This window comes from Nerophis ophidion, linkage group LG01 (assembly GCF_033978795.1).
Source record: "Nerophis ophidion isolate RoL-2023_Sa linkage group LG01, RoL_Noph_v1.0, whole genome shotgun sequence".
NCBI lineage: Eukaryota > Metazoa > Chordata > Actinopteri > Syngnathiformes > Syngnathidae > Nerophis > Nerophis ophidion.
The window spans coordinates 39,086,003-39,110,740 of record NC_084611.1 but is presented as its reverse complement, the minus strand read 5'-3'; the positions used below and the strand labels follow the sequence as shown (position 1 = coordinate 39,110,740).

The 24,738-nt window shown below is 40.8% G+C and overlaps 2 protein-coding genes across 4 annotated transcripts in view; one reads left to right on the top strand and one right to left on the bottom strand.

Annotated features, from left to right (window-relative positions):
• Window positions 1–5,439, bottom strand: part of si:ch211-110p13.9 (uncharacterized protein LOC562347 homolog) — a 14,108-nt gene extending 8,669 nt beyond the window's left edge. The window contains exon 1 of one of the 2 annotated variants that reach the window (XM_061902403.1): window positions 5,294–5,439. In XM_061902403.1, coding sequence (XP_061758387.1) covers window positions 5,294–5,296 — 3 coding nt within the window. In that variant the 5' untranslated portion in view covers window positions 5,297–5,439. Of the gene's footprint in view, window positions 1–4,276; window positions 4,530–5,293 lie in introns of those variants that run through there. The other variant, XM_061902394.1, reaches the window with a different exon arrangement.
• Window positions 4,900–24,738, top strand: zcchc8 (zinc finger, CCHC domain containing 8). Of its 2 annotated transcripts, none has more exons than XM_061902360.1 (14): window positions 4,900–5,152; window positions 6,681–6,720; window positions 6,797–6,871; window positions 7,557–7,662; window positions 7,739–7,816; window positions 11,927–12,030; window positions 12,145–12,210; window positions 12,292–12,352; window positions 15,342–15,475; window positions 15,557–15,699; window positions 21,148–21,251; window positions 21,404–21,490; window positions 23,409–23,517; window positions 23,579–24,738. In XM_061902360.1, the coding sequence occupies exons 1-14, from the start codon at window positions 4,915–4,917 to the stop codon at window positions 24,517–24,519; spliced, it is 2,286 nt and encodes a 761-aa protein (XP_061758344.1). In that variant the 5' UTR covers window positions 4,900–4,914; the 3' UTR covers window positions 24,520–24,738. The 2 variants fall into 2 exon arrangements, with proteins under 2 accessions (XP_061758344.1, XP_061758335.1); XM_061902351.1 differs by having other exon boundaries at window positions 23,561–24,738.

Below are 24,738 nucleotides of genomic sequence, written 5' to 3'. Positions count from 1 at the left end.
GCACATATTACGTACAATTGACCACTAAATGGTAACACCCCAATAAGTTTTTCTTGTTTAAGTGAGGGTCCACGTTAATCAATTTATGGTACAAATATATACTATCAGCATAATACAGTCATCACACAAGTTAATCATCAGAGTATATATATTGAATTATTTACAGTATTTACAATCTGGGTTGGTGGGATGAGGAGGGATGAGAAGAGGAAGTTGATATCAGCACTTCAGCCATCAACGATTGCATCATCAGAGAAATGGACATTGAAACAGTGTAGGTCTGACTTGGTAGGATATTTACAGTGAGCAGAGAACATAGTGAGTTCAGAAAGCATAAGAACAAGTCTATACTTTTGATTATTTACATTTCATTATTTACAATCCGGGAAGGTGAGATGTGGTGGTGTTAGGGTGTTAGTCTAGGGTTGTAGTTGCCTGGAGGTGTTCTTTTAGTGCACCTTTGAAGGAGGATAGAGATGCACTTTATTTTACACCTGTTGGGAGTGCATTCCTGGTGTTGTGGTTATGGCGGTCATTCACGTTCTGGAAGTATTTGACATGCACTTCGGTATCAGGGAGGTGTAGCGGATTTTATAGACTAGGCTCAGTGCAAGTGGTTGTACGCTGTCCTCCACCCTGAGCCAGCCCCCTTTGAGAAGTGGGTAGGAGTGAGGTGTGATCTGGGGTGGAGGTCTAGAACAGGCCTGTGCAAATATTTTGACTCGGGAGGGCCAGGTTTAGAGAACAAAATGTGTCTGGGGGCTGGTATATCTATTTTTAGGGACACTAATACAAAACTTCACAATAATGTCTGATTGAATGCTAAAAACGTTATGGAATTTTACATTTTTCTATGAACGATAAAACAGTGACTATTGACAAAATATAAATGTCACACCCCCTTTCGATCGAAATATTTTGCAATCAAGAGAAACGCAACAAACAGTGAAATATGAACGCAAAGGGTACAAAATAAACCCACCTACAATCTGATATATCTGATACATCACTAAGCTTTAGAACTTCGTTGTGAAAATCTCCTTCCGCGTCTGTGGAAACGCTTCCCGCCCACACTGCTTGGTGCCTCGTCTGAGCTGATGTGACGTAGATTACCATAGTAACTAATTAGATTACCATAGTAACTAGTATATCATCCAAAAGCGCAGATTCCAACCATTGAAATACTTCGTATAGTTCAAGAGTTACGGTCATGAGAAAACATCACTGTACATCATAAATGCGGTTACACTTTCCATCTTACAGATCTAAAAAAATATTTGGGAATGTCAAGCAGGCAAGATTGAAAAGTTTAACGGGCTGCATGTGGCCCCCGGTCTAGAAGTAACCTGACTAGCTTGTTCTGGGATGTTTGGAGTCTACATTTGAGGGTTTTGGAGGTGCTGGGGTACCAGGAGGTGCATGCAAAATTGAAAAAGAGTTGAATAAGAGTTACCGCTAGAACAGACCTGGGCAAATTAAGGCCCGGAGGCCACATGCGGCCCGTTAAGCTTTTCAATCTGGCCCACCGACAGCCGGTCCCTGAAAGTAATGCCTATATTAAACCAACCCGTGGTGCAAAAAAGGTTGGGGACCACTGCTCTGACTCACTACATGCATTTTTTTTTTGGTCAGATCCAAGAACATTGTTTACAGCTGGCTGCAAATAGTGAGGATTATATATCCGGGATCAAATACTTCTCCAAACTGGACTTACATACAAAACAGAATTGTTCATACAAAGTTTTCATGGGGGATAGTTGATCAACTAAATCTGCAAATTAAAGGAAAGTCCACCAATGTTTTTAAATTATATCAAAGTAAATAAATGGGACCAAGAAGTATTCATGAAACTTGTATTAACAGTTATTATGGCATATTGATTTAATTAAAAACAAAACAAAATTAATGCCTCACTTGACGTAAAAGTCACTGCACTTGACTGGAAACAGATACATTAAATTTCACTTGTATTGATTCAACAGCCCTAAAATGGAGTGAAAAAAGACTAAATATCTGAAAATCCATTGGATCACTCAATGCCTACACGATCCATACCAGCGTTTTTCAACCTTTTTTGAACCAAAGCACGTTTTTTGCGTTGAAAAGATCCGGAGGCACACCACCAGCAGAAATCATTAAAAAAAAATGAAACTCAGTTGATAGAAACCCACTACTACCGACCACGCAGTTTGATGGTTTATACATCAATGATGAAATCTTAACATTGCAACACATGCCAATACGCCCGGTTTAGTTTACTAAATTGCAATTTTAAATTTCGCGCGGAAGTATCATGCTAAAATGTCCTCTACAATGCGTGCGCGTGACGGCACGCATTGTACAGGACATTTTGGTCCAACACCGTTCATAGCTATAAGTCGTCTCTTTTCATTGCATAATTCCACAGTATTCTGGACATCTGTGTTGCTGAATCATTTGCAATTTGTTCAATTAATAATGGAGACGTCACAGAAGAAAGATGTAGGTAGGAAGCGGTGTATTACGGCTACCTTTAGCAACACAAACACAGCCGGTGTTTCCTTGTTTACATTCCAGAAAGATGACGGTGAAGCTTTACTATGGAACAGAGCGGTCAAGCGAACATGGTTCCCTACCACATGTCCACCGGCAGGTTTCGGTGAGAAAATCGTGGTAATAAGTCGGCTCTTACCGTTGACATGAGCAGACAGATTGCGTCGTTACTCCTGCACCTGTCAAAGAGGCAGCTGCGGACTCTCTTACCTCCTCCCACCGGCCGCCTCCGACCGTCGGATACTTCCACCGTGGAGGAAGCATTGGCTGCCTTCGCCTTGTCGAGAAACGTGGTTTCCCTCGGAGACACTGGTGGTCACTACACCGGTGGCCACACCCCTCCGACTTTCAGGTTGTACAGGTGCGACCATATAATATCAGTAAAACACCAGTAACACAATATGCAGATAAGGGATTTTCCAGAATTATCCTAGTAAATTTGTCTAATAACATCTGAATCGCTCTGCCGTCTAGTTTTTTTCTTTTTTTCTAGTCCTTCACTCTCACTTTCCTCATCCACGAATCTTTCATCCTCACCTAAATTAATGGAGAAATTGTCACTTTCTTGGTCAGAATCGCTCTCGCTGCTGGTGGTCATGATTGTAAGCAATGTGAGGATGTGACGTCACAGGTTGTAGAGCTCCTCACATCCTCACATCGTTTATAATCATAGCTTCAAGCAACAAGGGCTATTCAGACCGAGAAAGTGACGATTTCCCCATTAATTTGAGCGAGGATGAAAGATTTGTGGATGAGGAAAGTTAGAGTGAAGCACAAAAAAAAGGAGAAAAGAAAAGAAAAAGCGACGGCTCCGGGCGCCGGCAGTGTGAGCGTTTCATATGTAATTAGACACATTTACTAGGATAATTCTGGAAGATCCCTTATCTGCTCATTGTTTTAATCGTGTTTTAGTGAGATTGTAAAGTCATACCTGAAAGTCGGATGGCTGCGGTGAACGCCAGTGTCTCTGAGAGAAGCCAATGGAGGAGCCAAGATCACAGCTGCCTTTTTTGACAGCTGCTGCAGGAGGAAGTATAATCCACTGATGTCTCCGGTAAGAGCCGACTTAAAATCACAATTTTCCCATCCAAAAACTTGCTGGTTGACGAAGAAAAACATGTTCGCTTGACCGCTCTGTGTTAAAGCTTCACAACAAACAAAGAAACAAAGACTGTGTCTCGGTTGCTAAAGGCAGTTGCAATCCACCGCTTTCCACCAACAGCATTCTTATTTGACTTCTCCATTATTAATTGAACAAATAGCAATAGATTCAGCAACACAGATGTCCAAATTACTGTGTAATTATGCGATGAAAAGAGACGACTTTTAGCCGTAAGTGGTGCTGGGCTAATATGTCCACTACAACCCGAGACGTCACAAACACGCGTCATCATACTCGTCATCATTCCGCGACGATTTCAACAAGAAACTAGAAACGCAGTCTGATAGACTGCGTGGTCGGTAGAAGTGGGTTTCAGTAGGCCTCTAAGCTTCAATGCCTTTTCTTAGGGGCACTCACCTTTTGTTTGTTTTTGGTTTTAGCATTAGACACCTTTTTTTACCTGTACCCTGCCTCCCGCTGTTTCCAAAATAGTATGACACGGTTAGACTGCCGAGCTCTAGACAGCGCAGACACTCAAAAACTACACATCATTTGCAGACTATAATTACTGGTTTGCAAAAAAATATTTTTAACCCAAATCGGTGAAATTACAGCGCCGTGAAAAACACTGACTTTACGTACCTTTCGTGGACACTCTGTCAGAGCAAAAGACGAATCATTGACCAAGTAAATAAAACGAATCTTTTTGAAGCCTCCATCCCAGTGGGGTAAAGACAAATAGACAATGTTTGACATTTTTTTTAAGAGTTGAGAAGTTTACTCAACTACAGGAAATATAAAATGTAGCAAACAGAATAAGATAGCATGACGCATTGAGCAGGAGACAACACACGTCTTGGGTTGTTAAACCCAGAAGTTTGTCTTACAGGATAACATTAACGAAGATCACGTCTTTGGGTGACGTCACTCACGAAAATGGTTTTGTCAGGCTATGTTAAACCAACGTTCCTTTTACGAATAGTTTATTAGGGCTTCTAGAAATATGTAATATAAAAAGTGATTTTCGAACATTATTTTGTAAAGAAGACATTGGAATACGCGACATAATTACAAACCAGACAGCAATTCGCCTACACATTCAGATTATTATCGATGTGTTTAAGTAAGTTCAGGTAGTATTTTGTCTGGTGTGTCCGTGTTTATCTTTCTGCCATGGTGCGTGAATAATACAGCACATGTGAGAGTCTGTAAAACCACATTGTGGGCTAAACTTTCGCCACTCTTAGACCATGTGATATGTCACGTGACTTAAACAACCAATGAACGCCAAGCGTTCTCTCCTGCAGCCAGAGCCATCGAGCGGGATGACAAAAACAAAAATGGCCGACGTTGATTTTGGAGATGTGGAACTCTTTCAACAATTAGATGACTGTGTGCCACCGGCCCCTACCCACATTCGCTTCCAGGATGACGCAGAAGACCACGGGGAAGTGTCGGTGTTGCAGGGCCGGTTGGAAGAATGTGATGGGAACATTGAGAAGCTAACTGAGGAAAATATCCTTTCGGCTAACGAGCGGCGCTCACATGCTAACTGCTAGTGAAGCGTCCACCTTAGGAACATTCTTTAGATAGTTAACGACTCTCTTCGTTATTATTATTATTTCGTATATAATGTGATGCTTTAAAATTTCACTTCACCATGAGGCTGAAGTAGTCATCTTTTTCCGCTTATCTGGGGTCGGGTCGCGGGGGCAGCAGCCTAAGCAGGGAAGCCCAGACTTCCCTCTCCCCAGCCACATCGTCCAGTTCTTCCCGGGGTCCCCGAGGCGTTCCCAGGCCAGCCGGAAGACTTAGTGTATTTCCTTGAATTGCCGCCGGGGCGCTAATTAATTTAAAACCTCTTCTCACTCCTTCGCTTACCAAAGACATGCGGTAAAAGTAAGCATGCGCTAATTATTTTAAAACCTCTCCTCACTCCAGCACTTACCAAAGGCATGCAGTAAAAAATTGAGTGTGAGCCTGGACCTTAAATCATACTTAATAGCTCTTAATCTTCTTCCCTTCATGCGATTTCAAATTACCGGTAATGAAATCAGCCTCCTCCATTTTAAAAATGATGACAGAGGAAATGTCACTCGTGACGTCACGAGTTTGACCAGGCGGTAATAGCAAGCATGCGCTAATTATTTAGCGAAGCGAGTTTCAAGGCAGGTGCATACTATATGCCCTGCGGCAATTCAAGGAAATACGGTAGTCTTCCCAACCTGTCCTGGGTCTTCCCCATGGCATCCTACCGGTTGGACGTGCCCTAAATGCCTTCCTAGAGAGGCGCTCGGGTGGCATCCTGACCAGATGCCCGAACCACCTCATTTGGCTCCTCTCCATGTGGAGGAGCAGCGTTTTTACTTTAGGTTCCCCCCGGATGGCAGAGCTTCTCACCCTATCTCTAAAGGAGAGCCCTGCCACCCAGCGGAGGAAACTCATTTCGGCCGCTTGTACCCTTGATCTTTTCCTTTCGGTCATGACCCAAATATCATGACGATAGGTGAGGATGGGAACATAGATCGACCGGTAAATTGCTTCCTCCCACCTCCAAAGACATGCACCTGGGGATTGATTGGCAACACTAAATTGGCCCTAGTGTGTGAATGTGAGTGTGGATGTTGTCTGTCTATCTGTGTTGGCCCTGCGATGAGGTGGCGACTTGTCCAGGGTGTACCCCGCCTTCCGCCCGATTGTAGCTGAGATAGGCGCCAGCGACCCCAAAAGGGAATAAGCGGTAGTAAATGGATGGAAAATGGATGCGTGGCTGGTTATGGTTTGAATTCATATCCAACAATTGCAACAATGACTTTTTACTGTCAATATCAACTCCCGAGTTTAAATTTTTAATGTTTTCTGCTGGTGGTGTGCCTTTGCATTTTTTTAATGAATAAAAATGTGCCTTTCCTCCAAAAAGGTTGAAAAACACTGCTCTAAGATGCAAATTTAGGAATCTGTGGCTGTCAAGTGTCAACCCAATACAAGACCAGTGTCACTAATACCATTTCCATAAAGCGCACAGCCTTAACTTACAGCTCACATAAAGCTTTGAGAAGAAAGTTGAACATTCTGACACGCCCTAGGTGATAACTTTCCCTTTCAATTTCTAACCAAAATGAAAATGCTGATGTTTATAATGTTTTGTGTTCGTCTTTACAGTGGTATTACTATCGAAGATGTCAACATCGACGGGCCAGTCGTTCAAATTATATATTCAAACAATGTCATATCAAAGTAAGTTACCATTTCTGCCAAGTCAAAATGGACTTATTTAAAGTGGGCCATTATTGATATCTGAGGTATATATATTGGGGCGGTATAGCTCGGTTGGTAGAGCGGCCGTGTCAGCAACTTGAGGGTTGCAGGTTCGATCCCCGCTTCCGCCTTCCTAGTCACTGCCGTTGTGTCCTTGGGCAAGACACTTTACCCACCTGCTCCCAGTGCCACCCACACTGGTATAATTGTAACTTAGATATTGCGTTTCACTATGTAAAGCGCTTTGAGTCACTTGAGGAAAAAGCGCTATATAAATATAATTCACTAATTCACTACTGCAAATGGAGATGCCTCAGATACTGGTCTTCCTGGATTCTAAGATGTCAACCATACCTAGATAAAATCTCCTGTCAAGTGTGAATTAAAACTCCAGAAAACCTATTGGAGTTGATAAAGTGTCCTTTGGATTTCTCAGCTCTTCCAAGTTGAGGCATGCTCGATCACACAGTAACTTGATCATTTTTATGCGCTTATGTCATTTTAATGTAGTTGTCCAACTCAAACATAAGTTTGCATTATTTATGTTTGAAATTGTGAAGTATTCTTGTGTACTACTTAATGTAAATGTTACCTCCTTCAGTTTATAGCGCACTTGTGTAGTTTTTTTAAGCTACTAGAAAGTAAAAAACAATTTATTATTCAGGCAATGCCGGCAAGAAATCGAAGATAGCATCTGCAGTGTCATACAGCGACAACAGACAGCAGGCAACACAAAGACCCATTCCTCTTCCACCTACTTGAAGCCTCAGGTATGTGCGTGAAGATGTAATATTTATATATATATAAATTGTAAGTACTAAATAATATTATCTGTCCACTTTGAAGCCTTCTTCATTTGCAATGGATGAAGACCCAGAGAAGTCAGCCAGCACTAGTGTCAGAACAACAACAGAAGCCTTTAAAGTGAGTACATACGCAATGATTGTCACATACAGTGGAACCTCTTAAGTAGGGCTGCACAATGACTACGATTTTTCTCACAAATTTGGCGGCCACGATTAAATTAGGTAAACGTCGGCAGTATTGACATTTAAAAAGCAGGCTTTGCTGCATATCAAATCAACCCCTTTCACAGCTGCGCGATGGCAGGAGAGCAACAGTGGACTGAGTAATTGTGTACGGGCACAGAGCTCCATGACTTCGCCGACAGGTATCAATAGACTTCCTGGACTGCCGCAGCCGGTTGCCTCGTTTACCGACTTTTGTGGAGTCTAACCCGGAGTCAGAGGTGGGTACGAACGCGCTACATGTACTCCGTTACATCTACTTGAGTAACTTTTGGGATAAATCCTACTTATAGGAGTAGTTTTAATGCAACATACTTTTACTTTTACTTGAGTATATTTATAGTGAAGAGATGCTACTTTTACTCCGCTCCATTTATCTACATTTAGCTCGCTACTGATTTTTATCGATTTGTTAATGCATGCTTTGTTTTGGTTTGTCAGACAGACCTTTAAAGTAGGATCCATCACATGCCTGCGTTTCACCAATCAAATGCAGTCACTGGTGACATTTGACTCCTTTTCACCAATCAAACAGCCAGGCGGTCACATGATTAACTGCACATTTTTTTAATAAACCTTTATTTATACATTTCAACATTTACAAACAGTTGAAAATAAAAATCAAAGTAAGTACAAAACAGTATAAAAACCGTGCAAAACAGTGCCAGATGGTTGTAAATTCAAAGTAACTAAAATAGAATGCAAAAAAAAAGTGCAAAGCCATAGGCTCACTCAATTTCAGTAAATAACTTAAATTTGGAACACAACATCATCGTTTTCACAGCTTTTTGGTTGTTAGAGGTTGAGTGTTTTAATGTAGAGTTTTAAATCTTTTTTAAAGGCACAAAAAACAGGTCGGGTATTGAAAAACTTACATTTCATGAATATGAATCTTAAGCCAATAGTATAATGAGGTTGCAAAGGTGAAATTCATTTTCAATTTTTTTTTCAATAGAGTGTAAAACCAAATATATATTATTTAATATATATTATTGTTTTAGTTGCTTAAGAGCTATTCCTGGCTCAGAATTTGTCATTGCTATTTTAATGTTTTTGTGCATTACTTGTTACCGTCATTAAACGAACAGGTTACTCAGCACTTGAGTAGTTTTTTCACAACATACTTTTTACTTTTACTCAAGAAATATTTGGGTGACTACTCCTTACTTTTACTTGAGTAATAAATCTCTAAAGTAACAGTACTCTTACTTGAGTACAATATCTGGCTACTCTACCCACCTCTGCCCGGGGTGCATCAAAGATTGATCAGCTGTCCTTAGATGACAACAGGTGTGGACACCAGCACAACACGCTGCTTTACTTGTCTGCTTGGACACACATGCAACCCATTTTTCATCTGGTGCATCTTGAAACAGCCACACTACATTTTTTCAGAGAGTCCTGTATTTCAGCTGAAGTTATTTGTGGATTTTTCTTTGCATCTCGAACAATTTTTCTGGAAATTGTGGCTGAAATCTTTGCCGGTCTACCTGAATCCCTCATTTTCCACTTTTTAATCAGCATTTGAACACTGCTGATTGGCATTCTCAATTCCTTGAATATCTTTGTATACCCCTTTCCTGTTTTATGCAGTTCAATTACCTTTTCTCGGAGATCCTTTGACAATTATTTTGCCTTCCCCTATGACTCAGAACCCAGAAACATCTGTGCAGCACTGGATGAAAGATGCAATGGTCTGTCAGAAGCCCAGAAACTCACTGACCTTTTATACCCACACATTAATTACAAACAAACAGGTCACAGGTGAGGATTGGAACCTTGATCAGCCATTTAAACCTGTTTGTGTCACCTTTTGTGCATGTTATCAGATCATAGTATGTAAACTTTTGATCAGGGTTATTTGGGTTCTTTTGTCATTTTGATTTAAAAAGAGTAAACACAGTTGTTTGCCAATTAGTAGCTTCACACAACCGTTAAGCATGAGTGGAAGAAAGGCTTTTGTGTTCATATTCTCTGAAGAATGGCCAAGAAATCATAAACTCTCCCAGGGTATGTAAACTTAATGAGCACAACTGTATATATAAAATTGTTTTAGCCAAATGCAGCCCTCAAGTCAATAAGTTTGGACACCCCTGATGTAGCCCCACTCTGAAGTCGGATTCCGGCCTCTATTGTGGGGAACAAAAAGTCTATAAAGTTACACAAAACTGTCATCTTGTGAAGTAGAAACATATTTTTCCGCGAACAGTAACTTATGAAGTTTCACGTTTTCATGACGCCAGCAAAGAAAAGCCTATGTGGTTGTTTATTGAGTATGTCATAGTCAGCTCCACATCATACATGTAGTACATTATATACATTATTGGACCCCAGGAAGAATAGTCTCCTCTGCGGTGTAGACTAATGCGGATCCTTAATAAACTAAACTAAAATATACATACATATCTCCAGAGAACAATGTTGTGCTCAATGGCAATATTATTATTTCACAAAAAAGAAAATTAAATTAAATTAAGCATATCTCAAAAGGGTGATGGAAAGAAGTATACACTATTTTAATCCCCTCCTAGGGTGTGTCCTGTTGACAAGTGCAAAGCCTACTTTCTCCATCCATCCATTTTTCTACCGCTTGTCCCTTTTTGGGGTCGCGGGGGTGCTGGAGCCTGTCTCAGCTGCAGAGGTCCAACAGCTGGCTTCATGGTGTGCTAAAAACAACTTGGTTCTTAACACTAACTAAACCAAATAACTAATTGTAGACTTCCGCAGGAAATGGCAGAAAGAACACCCTCCACTTGTAATTAATAACAATTTCATAGAAAGGGTCAAACAATTCCAATTTTTAGGAGTGACCATCACAGAAGATCTATGCTGGGACATTAACACTGCTTCTACAGCCGGAAAGACCCAACAACGTCTTTTCTTTCTAAGGAAACTAAAATGCGCAAACATTCCGCAGAAATCAATGGTAAACTTCTACAACTGTGCAATCAGCAGTGTCCTCACCTACGGCTTTTTAGTGTGGTTTGCTAGCTGCACTAAAGCAAACCAACAGGCCCTCCAGCGAGTGGTTAAAACGTCAGGGAAAATTACAAGGACTATACTCCCAGAGATGAGTGCCATGTACACAGCTCGCTTCTTAAAGCGAGTACGCAAGATCCTGAAGGACAAATACCATCCAGCACATGGCCTCTTCAACCTGCTACCTTCTGGAAGGAGATACAGATCGATTCGTGTCAGGACCACCAGAATGTCTCACAGTCTGTATCCCCAGGCTGTGAGACTGCTAAATGAACAGCATGCCCCTTTACTGCCCCCGACCATCTTATTACCTCACTCTTCACCACCTCAATAATTGTGCTCTGGACATTGCAAAGCTGCAGCATCAACGCAACACCCATTAGACATCTGAATGTCCCCCACGCCCCACGTCCCTCTGTACGTGTTCTCATAGACAAATGCTAAGCTAAACTGTTAACTATGGTCAACCTGCACATCAATGCAGTTTCTATGCCGCTAGACAAAGCTCAAACAAAATCTCGTTGACATGTATGACTTAAGTGTTATTTATGACAATGACAATAAAGGAATTGATTGATTGATTGATTCAGGCGGAAGGCGGCATACACCCTGGAGAAGTTTCTCGTGGTTGTAAAAAAAAAAACAGCTGAATAAGCCTGCTGCTTGTATAAATTCTCCAATTTCAGCAAATACCCTAACCTAGCACAATGTTGCTGTTAAAATGTGAATGTGATAGTAGCGCTGTAACTGATACATGCTAGTGGCGATAATTTCTGTGTCCTCCTGTCCCACTCCTCAAGGTTACATTGTTGTATAAGATTATGGCGTGTATTACGTTGGACAAGGGAACACTTACAGTGTATATGTAAAAAGTAGGTTCTCCTATGAGAAACCCTAATGGGAACACACATAATTTATGTCCGTAGCTTTAATGCTAACGAGCTGTGTTTCTCTCCGACAACGCGTGTCCAATACACCTCTTAGGTAGACTGTTTTATGGAATCTTCTGTATGTTTTTATGTCACAGGTGGTTGGAAGCGTCTTGTACTTCACCACTTTCAGTGTGGACAAACTCGGACAACCCTTGCAGAATGAAAACCCTCAGGCGACTGAGGGGTGGGAAGTGCCAAAGTATCTTTCAAGGGACGTAAACCGGTGTGTGCTTGTCATGATGTTCTCCAAGTTTGTTTCGTAGTGTCAAAATAAGCAGAAAAAAGCGCAGAAACTTCCTTAAATGCTGCAAAGCTATCAGCAGGTTTTCAACCAAGTCATTGGCACAGATGGGCAGGACATAGAGACAAAAGAGAAAAGGTGCATTTAAAAAAAAAAAAAAGTACTTCCTTGTATACATCTTTAGCCTCTCGATTAATTAATATCCCATTATCCCTGCAGGCTCAAATCTATGTGTTTTAACTGTGGATCAAGTGGCCATCAAATGAGAGACTGCCCTAAGGTGAGTAAACCTACATTTGCTACAAAAGCACACATTCCACCTTTACAGATTTGATCGATACATTATGAGAGAGCTTACATTTTGTTTACTGTATTGACATCAGAAGAGCAAAATATGTCTTATATACAAGCAGCTGTCAGTATGATGCAGTTCTGTACGTAAATGTACTAATATGTATGTTTTTTTCACCCTATACCAGGGGTCGGGAACCTTTTTGGCTGAGAGCCATGAAAGCCAAACATTTTAAAATGTATTTCCGTGAGAGCCATATAATATTTTTTAACACTGAATACAACTAAATGTGTGCATTTTAAGTAAGACCAACATTTTTTGAGTATATTAAGTATCTTATTCTTTTTAATAACATTGTTAATCTGAAGCTAGTAATAAATAGTAATAGTAAATAGTAAACCAGTAATAAATAAAATAATTCTACAATTAATGCAACTTCTTGAACAGGTGCGGTAGACAATTGATGAATTGATTAAAATGCATGAGAATGTTTACTATTTTGAACGTTATTTATATTTTGAGCCTAATTATTAATTACTTATTGTGTTTAGCAATGTCAGCTAAGATTTATCTGAGAGCCAGATGCAGTCATCAAAAGAGCCACATCTGGCTCTAGAGCCATAGGTTCCCTACCCCTGCCCTATACTGTTCAGCTTTTTAGCTAGTGCCATCTTGTGAAGTTAATCAATAAATAATTACTTATAGGGGCCCTATAATGCAAAACCAAAATGTTTTCACCTATAAGTACCTGCTTTTGTGCATTTGGGATCTGCATAAGTTCAGAAAGTTTGAAATCAATGCGTGGAGGCTTTGCGGAGATATTTATCTAATTGGTAACATTGTCAGCGGATAATCCATATTCGGTATACAGTGAATCTAACCAAACTGCCTTGCTTATATGTTATGCATCCGTAGATAAGGAAACAAAATGGCCAAGATACTAACTGAAGGATATTATAATGTTATTGGTTGTATTACCAAACTCAGGACACTATTTAAACCAACAGTTTCATCTGAAAAGGTTAAAACGGCCTGGCTGACGTTTTTGTTTCGTGGCAATGTGGTTTTCACAGTGAAGAAGTGTGTGGGAAAAAAATAGTCCTGCTCTACCCACAAACCTACACAAAAAGATGGATTTTCTGAAAAAACTTCTTTAAATGGTGCCAACTATTTATGGCAATGGATGAAGCAATGAAACAGTGAGTAATAACTGTAGGTTAAAAATGTGTGAATGAGACATTAGCAATGTTACCTCAAATTTGTTGTGTAGCAAGCTTAACCTTCTACTGTAAGACAATAGCATCACCTTCCTCTGGCACAAAAAAGAATGTCATCCATTTTCTACCGCTTGTCTCTCTCGGGGTAGGATTCTCATTGAAAACAAAAAAAATAGTTTTAAATGGATCAGTGCCTACTGTCTTTGGCAATGGACGATTAATTTGTACAAACCCCGTTTCCATATGAGTTGGGAAATTGTGTTAGATGTAAATATAAACGGAATACAATTATTTGCAAATCCTTTTCAACCCATATTCCATTAAATGCACTACAAAGACAAGATATTTGATGTTCAAACTCATAAACTTAATTTTTTTTGCCAATAATAATTAACTTAGAATTTTATGTCTGCAACACGTGCCAAAGTAGTTGGGAAAGGGCATGTTCACCACTGGGTTACATCACCTTTTCTATTAACAACACTCAATAAACGTTTGGGAAGTGAGGAAACTAATTTTTGAAGCTTTGAAAGTGGAATTCTTTCCCATTCTTGTTTTATGTAGAGCTTCAGTCGTTCAACAGTCCGGGGTCTCCGCTGTCGTATTTTACGCTTCACAATGCGCCACACATTTTCGATAAGAGACAAGTCTGGACTGCAGGCGGGCCAGGAAAGTACCCGCACTCTTTTCCACGCTGATGTAACACTTGTCTTGCTGAAATAAGCAGGGTCGTCCATGATTACATTGCTTGGATGACAACATATGTTGCTCCAAATCCTGTATGGACCTTTCAGTATCAATATTGCCTTCACAGATGTGTAAGTTACCCCTGCCTTGGGCACTAATACACCCCCATAATATCGCAGATGCTGGCTTTTGAACTTTGCGCCTATAACAATCCGAGTGGTTATTTTCCTCTTTGTTCTGGAGGACACCACGTCCTCTGTTTCCAAATATAATTTGAAATGTGGACTCATCAGACCACGGAACACCTCTCCACTTTGCTTCAGTTCATCTTAGGTCAGCTCGGGTCCAGCCGAGCCGGCGGCGTTTCAGGGTGTTGTTGATCAATGGGTTTGGCTTTGCATAGTAGAGTTTTAACTTGCCCTTACAGATGTAGCAACCAACTGTAGTTACTGACAGTGGTTTTATGAAGTGTTCCTGAGCCCACGTGGTGATATTCTTTACACACTGATGTCGGTTTTTGATGCGGTACCGCCTGAGGGATCAAAAGTCCGTAATATCATCGCTTACGTGCAGTGATTTCTCCAGATTCTCTGAACTTTTTGATGATTTTACGGACCGTAGATGGTAAAATCCCTAAATTCCTTGCAATAGCTCGTTGAGAAATGTTATACAACTGTTCGACAATTTGCTTACAAAGTGGTGACCCTCACCCCATGCCTGTTTGTGAATTACTTATCATTTCATGGAAGCTGCTTATATACCCAATCATGGCACCCAACTGTTCCCAATTAGCCTGCACACCTGTGGGATGTTCCATATAAGTGTTTGATGAGCATTCCTCAACTTTATCAGTATTTATTGCCACCTTTCCCAACTTCTTTGTCACGTGTTGCTGGCATCAAATTCTAAAGTTAATGATTATTTGCACAAAAAAAAATGTTTATCAGTTTGAACATCAAATATGTAGGGGTCAGAGGCTCACGGAGCCTCTGAAAGGGAGAAAAAAATGGCTTGAAAATAGGTCTGAAAAACAATATTTTTGCAAATCATTCCGTTTGTGATTATTACCCAAGCCCAAAGACATGGCTGCCATTACTGAGAGGCGAAAGGAGTTTCAGAGCAACAACCAGTCCCTGCAGAGTAACCAGCGGTACCACGCTGATGAGGTGGAAGAGCGCTTCTCTAAATACAAGCCTGGAATCTTAAGGCAAGATGTATTGTTATTTGGTCATGTGACACACCCTTGTATGTTGACTAACAAAAGTTTTTTTCTGTGTCTTTCATGCAGCGAGGAGCTTTTGTCGGCGCTGGGAATCGACACAAACACTCTCCCTCCTCTCATCTATCGCATGAGGCTGTTGGGATACCCGCCGGGTTGGCTCAAAGAGGCAGAAATGGAGGACTCAGGTTTAACACTGTATGACGGAAATGGTACTTTGCATTTATGTATCTATGCTATTTTATGGGAAAACTGCACTTTTTTATTTATTTTGTCTATAGTTCACAATCCTTAACATGTAGTTGTACAAACTTTGTTTCCATATCAGTTGGGAAATTGTGTTAGACGTAAATATAAACGGAATACAATGATTTGCAAATCATTTTCAACCCATATTCAGTTGAATATGCCACAAAGAAAACATATTTGATGTTCAAACTGATAAACATTTTTTTTTGTGCAAATAATCATTAACTTTAGAATTTGATACCAGCAACACGTGACAAAGAAGTTGGGAAAGGTGGCAATAAATACTGATAAAGTTGATGAATGCTCATCAAACACTTAGTTGGAACATCCCACAGGTGTGCAGGCTAATTGGGAACAGGTGGGTGCCATGATTGGGTATAAAAGCAGCTTCCATGAAATTCTAAGGAATTCACAAACAACGATGGGGTGAGGGTCACCACTTTGTAAGCAAATTCTCGAACAGTTTTAGAACAACATTTCTCAACGAGCTATTGCAAGGAATTTAGGGATTTTACCATCTACGGTCCGTAAAATCATCAAAAGGTTCAGAGAATCAGGAGAAATCACTGCACGTTAGCGATGATATTACAGACCTTTGATCCCTCAGGCGGTAATAGATCAAAAACCGACATCAGTGTGTAAAGGATATCACCACATGGGCTCAGGAACCCTTCATAAAACTACTGTCAGTAACTACAGTTGGTCGCTACATCTGCAAGTGCAAGTTAAAACTCTACTATGCAAAGCAAAACTCATTTATCAACAACACCAAGGAATGCTGCTGGCTTCGCTGGGCCCGAGCTTATCTAATATGGACTGATGCAAAGTGTAAAAGTGTTCTGTGGTCTGACGAGTCCACATTTCAAATTATATTTGGAAACTGTGGACGTGGTGTCCTCCGGAAAAAAGAGGAAAATAACCATCCGGATTGTTATAGGTGCAAAGTTCAAAAGCCAGCATCTGTGATGGTATGGGGTGTATTATTGCCCAAGGTATGGGTAACTTAGACATCTGTGAAGGCACCATTAAGACTGAATGGTCCATACAGGTTTTGGAGCAACATATGTTGTCATCCAAGCAACGTTATCATGGACGCCCCTGGTTATTTCACCAAGACAATGCCAAGCCGTGTGTTACAACAGCGTGGCTTCGTAGTAAAAGAGTGTGGGTACTTTCCTGGCCCGCCTGCAGTCCAGACCTGTCTCCCATCGAAAATGTGTGGCGCATTATGAGGCGTAAAATAAGACAGCGGATACCCCGGACTGTTTAACGACTGAAGCTCTGCATAAAACAAGAATGAAAAAGAATTCCACTTTCAAAGCTTCAACAATTAGTTTCCTCACTTCCCAAACGTTTATTGAGTGTTGTTAAAAGAAAAGGTGATGTAACACAGTGGTGAACATGCCCTTTCCAAACTACTTCAGCACGTGTTGCAGCCATGAAATTCTAAGTTAAATATTTGCAAAAAAAAAATAAAGTTTATGAGTTTGAACATCAAATATGTTGTCTTTGTAGTGCATTCAACTGAATATGGGTTGAAAAGAATTTGCAAATCATTGTATTTCGTTTGTATTTACATCTGACACAATTTCCCAACTCATATGGAAACGGGGTTTGTAGCTTGTGCAGCCCTTTGAGACGCTATATAAATAAACGATTGATTGATTGACTTAATAAAGACATGACGGATTAATTTTTTTAATGCATTCTAAATAACAAACATAAATTAAAAGTCCGCTTACAGCAGAAACAATGGAATACAATCCGATAAATCATTCAAAAAGCGCCAACAATACTCTATTTACATTTTGTGACTTGAATATTAACCAAGTATTAGTAATATTGTAATAAGCGTTAACACAGACTAACTATATTGACGACATGATCACTTCCATATGTGCCTATAATAACATCATCGAGTGGTCTGCTGCTTATCCCTTCCCTGTTCCTTGCAAATTTAATCTAGATCATAAATCATGCATGGTAAATGATAAATGGGTTGTACTTTTATAGCGCTTTTCTACCTTCAAGGTACTCAAAGCGCTTTGATACTACTTCCACATTTACCCATTCACACACACATTCACTCACTGATGGAGGGAGCTGCCATGCAAGGCGCTAACCAGCACCCATCAGGAGCAAGGGTGAAGTGTCTTGCTCAGGACACAACGGACTTGACGAGACTGGTACTAGGTGGGGATTGAACCAGGGACCCTCGGGTTGCACACGGCCACTCTTCCACTGCGCCACGCCGTCCTGGAAAGTAGATGGCTGAGTATTTAATCCGGCAAATTGGGACACTGACAGCCATTTACAGTTGTGATCAAAATTATTCAACCCCCACACAATTTTGGTGTTTTAGCAAGTTGGACATTTATTCCGTATTTTGTTTATAGTCATATCAAATAAAGATGTGTCAAATAGACAAATGCAACTTAAATTGTAACACTGTATTTCACAAAATACCCAAAAAAGGACATTTTTCTTAATATCTCATTGACAAAATTATTCAACCCCTGAGTTACATGCCTCTTTAGTACTTAGTAGAACACCCTTTGGCAGTAATTACATCCTTCAAACGTGATACATAACCGGACACAAGCTTCTTGCAACGATCTACAGGTATTTTAGCCCATTCCTCTTGGGCAAAGGCCTCTAGTTCATTCATATTCTTGGGCTTGCGTGCTACAACTGCCTTCTTCAAGTCCCACCACAGGTTTTCTATAGGATTTAGGTCTGGCGACTGTGAAGGCCACTCCAGAGTCTTCCAGCCCTTCTTCTGCAACCACTCTGATGTCTATTTGGAGGTATGCTTGGGATCGTTGTCCTGTTGGAAGGTCCAACGTCTCCCAGGCCTCAGCTTTGTCATTGACCTCATGACATTTGCAGCTAATATATCCTGGTAGGAAATAGAATTCATAATGCCTTGAACGCGCTGGAGATTCCCGGTACCTGAGGCAGAGAAACAGCCCCAGAGCATGATTGATCCCCCACCATGCTTAACAGTAGGAAAGGTGTTCTTCTCTTTGTAAGCTTCATTTTTTTCTCCTCCAGACATAATGTTGATTCATAGGCCCAAAGAGTTCCAGTTTTGTCTCATCACTCCATAGAACAGTTTCCTAAACGTTTGGGGTTTGTCCAGATGATTTTTGGCATACTGGAGTCTATTTTTCTTGTCCCTGGTAGTCAGAAGTGGGGTGCGCCTGGGAGTTCTGGCATGGAGGCCTTCATCTCGTAGTGCGCGCCTTATTTTCTGGGACGAAACCTGTGTTCCCCCCTCTGCAATGTCCTGTTGTAGTTCCTCAGCTGTTACCCGGGGGTTTTTCACCACTGTACGCTTCAAATACCGTACAGCAGTTGCACACAGCATCCTCTTTCTACCACGCCCAGGTAGTGTTTCCACTGTGCCTTTGGCTTTAAACTTGCGAATTATGCTCCCAACTGTGTCTCTTGGAATGTGTGATGTCTTTATTTTCTTATATCCATATCTTTTCTTATGAAAATAAATTACCTCCTCTCTTGACTTCTTTGACCACTCCCTGGACTTCACCATGTTGCAAATACACCATTGACCATCTACAAGAAGCTTAGCGTCACAGTCTATTTCAATCAGTTTAATTGTTGCTTGTTATGGTTCTAATCACATCTACAGGTGTTTTCAACACCCTATTGAAAAGACCTTGTTCAAATTCTGTTCTTAAGAGTTATGATCTTTAAGGGGTAGAATAATTTTGTCAATGAGATATTAAGAGAAATTACACTGGTATGTTACAAAATATACTGTTGTAATTCAAGTTGCATTTGTCTGTTTAATGCATCTTTATTTGATATGACTATAAACAAAATACGGAATAAATGTCCAACTTGCTAAAACACCAAAGTTGTGTGGGGGTTGAATAATTTTGATCACAACTGTAGGAACTGGCGAGAAAGACATGAAAAGCGCTCGGTCCCCTCTCCGGCGGCCCCAACGCTTTTCCTTTGCAAGGCTTATGAGACATTTTTTCATTTAAATGGGAATATATGAACATCTAAACAGTCGGCATCCTAATGACAGCAGACCTTATACCAGTGGTCGGCAACCCAAAACGTTGAAAGAGCCATATTGGACCAAAAATACAAAAAACAAATTTGTCTGGAGCCGTAATAAATCAAAAGCCATATATATGTTATAATGAAGACAACATACGATGTAAGTGTCTACATATGCTATCATAGCCTACTATCAAAATGACTATGTGTCGCAGGCTGAAGCAAATCTTAGTTGACAGAAATGTTGAAATTTAATATGAATTCCTAAAATTTTTACATTAGAAACCATTAGTAAATCAGAGGCTACTCAGCAGGTGAGGTAACTCTTGGAAATTACTGGCTTTTAATGGCCAAAGGATTAGATGTGTGTGTCCAAGTTAAAAGAAACGTCAGGCTGTCTTCTCTAAAATATTTATTACAATATTTGGCAAGCGAGGTAATGTTTGCTGTGGTCTGGAACCACATGGCACGCAAACAACTATCTGAAACACAGTCAGTATTACATATAGGTAATGTGGATGGAGACATGCAAAACTAAATTATATACAAAGAGGATAAAAGTAAAGGATATTACATGAGCTCAAATACACCTACAAACAAGGAATAATGATGCAATATGTACATACAACTACCCTATATAGCATGTTAGCATGGATTAGCTTGCAATCATGTGCTTACCAAAATGCCTGATTAGCACTCTACAAAAGTCAATAACAAGGATCACCTTTGTGCATTCACGCACAGTATAAAATGTTTGGTGGACAAAATGAGACAAATAAGGAGTGGAAGATTGTACATGTAAACAAACTGTTGCGTTTGTTTGTATTCCCCCCCCATGTTGTTGAGTTTTCAATCCTTTTTAAAAAAAAAATGCTCCTGGGAGCCACTCGGGCGGCACATAAGAGCCGCGGGTTGCTAACCCCTGCCTTATACAGTATGTGATGTTTTATTATGTTTGTTGGCTCTCAAAGTCTGCAGTGGGCAGAAATCAGTGATAAAGAAAAAACCCCCGCAAACTTTGTGATGCGTTATTGAATTTAATGTGCAGCGAATGCTTAAAATGGTCAAAATATGTAAATATTGAATGTTATTAATGTGCCTGTTTTTACATTACATATATACTTTCACCATGTTTATAAAACCTTAATGGAGGTGTTTAGATGTTTTTAGGGGCTCTATAGGCAGAATTGAGCGGCTCCCATAGACTCCATTGTAAGCAAACTTTTGATCACATTTATTTAATATTTAGAATGCATTAAAAAACATCCATTGTCATGTCTTTCATGATATGACTGTGGATGATAGGTAAAATTCCCAAAAAAGGTGCAGTTCCTCTTTAAGGGTTCACATTTTTTTAAATAAATGTTATTCTTCTTGAGTGCCCAATGACAGCATCGTGACCAACAGCACCACGACATATGACGTTACCAAACTGGTAGACTTTCCAGGCTTCAATGTGCCAGTGCCGCACACAATGAAAGACGTAAGTCCATGCCAGAGTTCTCCTCAATTCTTGTTAACAGTGTGTAATTTAACTTGAAACCAATGATGTGTGTGAGTTGCCAATGAATAACATTGTTCACAATTTAACTATTGTCGGTTAATGTGATATTCAATGTTATTTTGTAAATGCAGGAGTTCATGCGCTACAGTTCCATTCCAATGCAGAGCAACCACATGAAGCAGAATTATGCTGCCTACCTGTCCAGCAACTTTGCTTCGGTAACTATGTCAGCTCCTATCCCCACACCACCCTACCTCTCAGTATTTGGGTGTATCCTGTTGACAAGTGCAGGACACACCTTTCACTTGTGTTGTTAAGTACTAATGCAACCACAAAGTACCAGTAAATATTTATTCACTATTATAGTTCCATGCTATATTGTCACAACTCTGTATTGCAGGGGTGACCAAACTACGGAACATCTCGAAATATTTAATAACCTAATTAATTACTTGCTCACGTACATTGCGAATATTGTTAGTGACTGACCATGTATACAACATTAAACATTTAAGAGCATAGTATGTATTTATATGAAACAATCCATACAACCTTTCCCACTCGATGCAAATTAATAAAAGCCAACACATCAAGTTAACATAACATAAACAATGTTACCTGCCCACTGAAATATGTGGACATTATGAAAATTAAATGTTCAAGCACCATATATCATTGGTCCCCAACCTTTTTGTATCCGCGGACCGGTCAACGCTTAATAATTTGTCCCGCGGCCCGGGGGGGAGGTTGTGTGTCCTTTTTTTTTTTCTTCTTTTTTTTCTCTTCTTTGTCATGAAAAAGGGACGTTTTTGTCATGAAAAAGGGAGGTTTTTGTGGTTGGTGCACTAATTGTAAGTGTATATTGTGTTTTTTATGTTGATTTAATAAAAAAAAAAATTTTTTTATTTATTTTTTTTTTTTTTTAAATAAAAAATTCTTCTGCGGCCCGGTACCAATCAGGCCATGGCCCGGTATCGGGCCGCGGCCCGGTAGTTGTGGACCACTGCCATATATGATTCAAAGTTACACCCATCCAACGCCACTACAAAGCATGATGGTTAATGTGCCAAACTTTGCATCACCACACTTTATCATATTTGACGCATTTTATCTGTATTTGATGTTTCTGATTCATCACAAAACGTTTAGGAAGTTGTCAGGGATGTAAACAATGTTGAAGTTGAACTTTCATATTTTATTATTTAATGTTTTATCGTTTGTACTTCATAGTTTGTCAGGGATGTAAACAATGTTGAAGTTGAACTTTCATGTTTTATTATTTAATGTTTTATCGTTTGTACTTCATAGTTTAGTGTAGTTACAGTCAAATGGGAAAGAATTTCTTCATTGCAAAAACAAAACGGGCTACTGTCGACTGCGACCAGGCCATAACAACATCCGCAAACTCAACAGTCCTCAGTGCGCACCAACAGACACACAGTGGCGTATTCACAAAACTCTACGCACCGCTTTCATAAGTGGAGCAAACAAGTGAGGAAGATGGTAGGTGTTTGTCACATTTGGTCTTCATAAAGAAGCTCTAGGGCAGGGGTCTCAAACTCACTTTCCCTGGGGGCCAGTGGATGCAGAGTCTGGGTGAGGCTGGGCTGCAATAAAAGATTAAAAGAAAAAATGTTTGCATACTCCTCAGCATGTCCAGTTGTATAATGACATTTCAAATTGTATCGTTTGTGCACCACAACTTTCTTTGTGCAAATAAGACACATCGGGGTGCCCCTGACCTCAAAGAAATATTGCATCTCCCACTTTTCCTGTTATTACTGACGGACAGGCACGTAAGAAAACCCTTGTCTCCATTGCAACGTCTCCGTCGCTTTCATTAATTTTCCGCTTTTCCACTAATCCAGGGGTAGGCAACCCAGAACGTTGAAAGAGCCATTTTGGACCCAAATAACACAACGCTGTCAAGCGCCATTCATATAAAACTTGCGGGCCGCACTAACATTAAACTTTCGTATTAAGGTGGGGGCCGCAAAATAACATATTGCAGCCCGCAGACCGCGTGTCTGAAACCCCTGCTCTAGGGGCATATACGGTATTGTATTACTTTACAAATGTCATCATCAAAAAGTCATAGGGGCTGTGGTTAAAATGTACATTTGTCTTTTCAAACAGCCTGATGGTCCAAGCAACAAGAGACGACACGAGTCGGACTCATCTCAGTATCACAGGAAGAAGCCAAAATCCAGCCCTGATGGGAACTCTGATATGGATATTGAATCAGGTAAACATTTCCTTGATGCATTGTTTGATGTTCTCCTGTTCAGTCCAAATTTGGTCCCCAGATCCTGGAACACCTTACAACAGTCGCCGTCAAGGTGACTTTCTTTTCCAACCGCCACTGCCGCCTGGCTCGCCGTGTGTCGGCTCGCCCCCTCCTCTACCCCACGGCACCCCGCCTGCCACTCCCACACGCCCGCCTCTACCGAAAAGCACGCCGCCTCACACGCCCACCAATGGGTCCCCCAGGACAGTGCGGGGATCCAACTGGGTGGCGGCGGACAAGGCGGGGGAGGGAAAGGAGGACGATCTCACTCTGGAAGAGTTGGAAGAGCAGCAGAGATTGATCTGTGCGGAGCTACAAAACACTGACACCACCACAAGTAGCGACTCGGAGACGCCTGTGGCGGGAACTCCCATGGGAAGTTCGCCGAGCGTGTCCACCTCGGCGCGGGGCGATTCTGAAATGGATGAGGTTGAAGAAGTGATGGACAAAAGGCTTCCTAGTGACAAGAGTCAGACCCCGGTTGAAGGGCAGAACGACAGCCCTCAAAGTCCCGATCCAATCGAACCCCAAGATAGTCTTGCTGTGGCCAAATTTAAAGATAGTCCAGGTCCACCTAAATCCGAAGATAACAGTTCTGTTAAATCCCAGGAGAACAGTACCCAAAGTCCTGATGCCATCAAGCCTCATGAAGACAACCCCGAAAGTCCTGGCCTCGTCCAATCACATGAAGACAACCCCGATAGTCCTGGCCTCGTCCAATCCCAGGAAGACAACCCCGAGAGCCCCAACCCACCAGCCTCACAGGATGTAAACGGATCCTCCCCAAGCACCAACAGGGTTTCAGCGGTTCCTCATCGGCACAAGTTTGCAGAGGGCATCGTGCCTTTCGAGGACACTCCGGAATACACAGAGGTGGCCGAAGCCACGGGGACGTACCTCCGCATTAGAGACGTGCTTAAGAGTTCCCCCCGAAGTTTAGCTAAGAAAAAACCGGAGTGAATACTTTCTTGGCCATCTTATGAGATAATGCTTTTTAACTCACTTTTTGGAGGTACAGTGTCTTGGAGGCAAGAAGGGACATTGAACCACACAACAAACATTTTTGTATTTTATTTTTTTTTATTGTATTTTTATTTGTGCAAAAATTTAATTTATTGACAAATTAATTTTTTGCCCACCATGTAAATTACGTTTTGAAGTAAACATTTCTGATTTGCA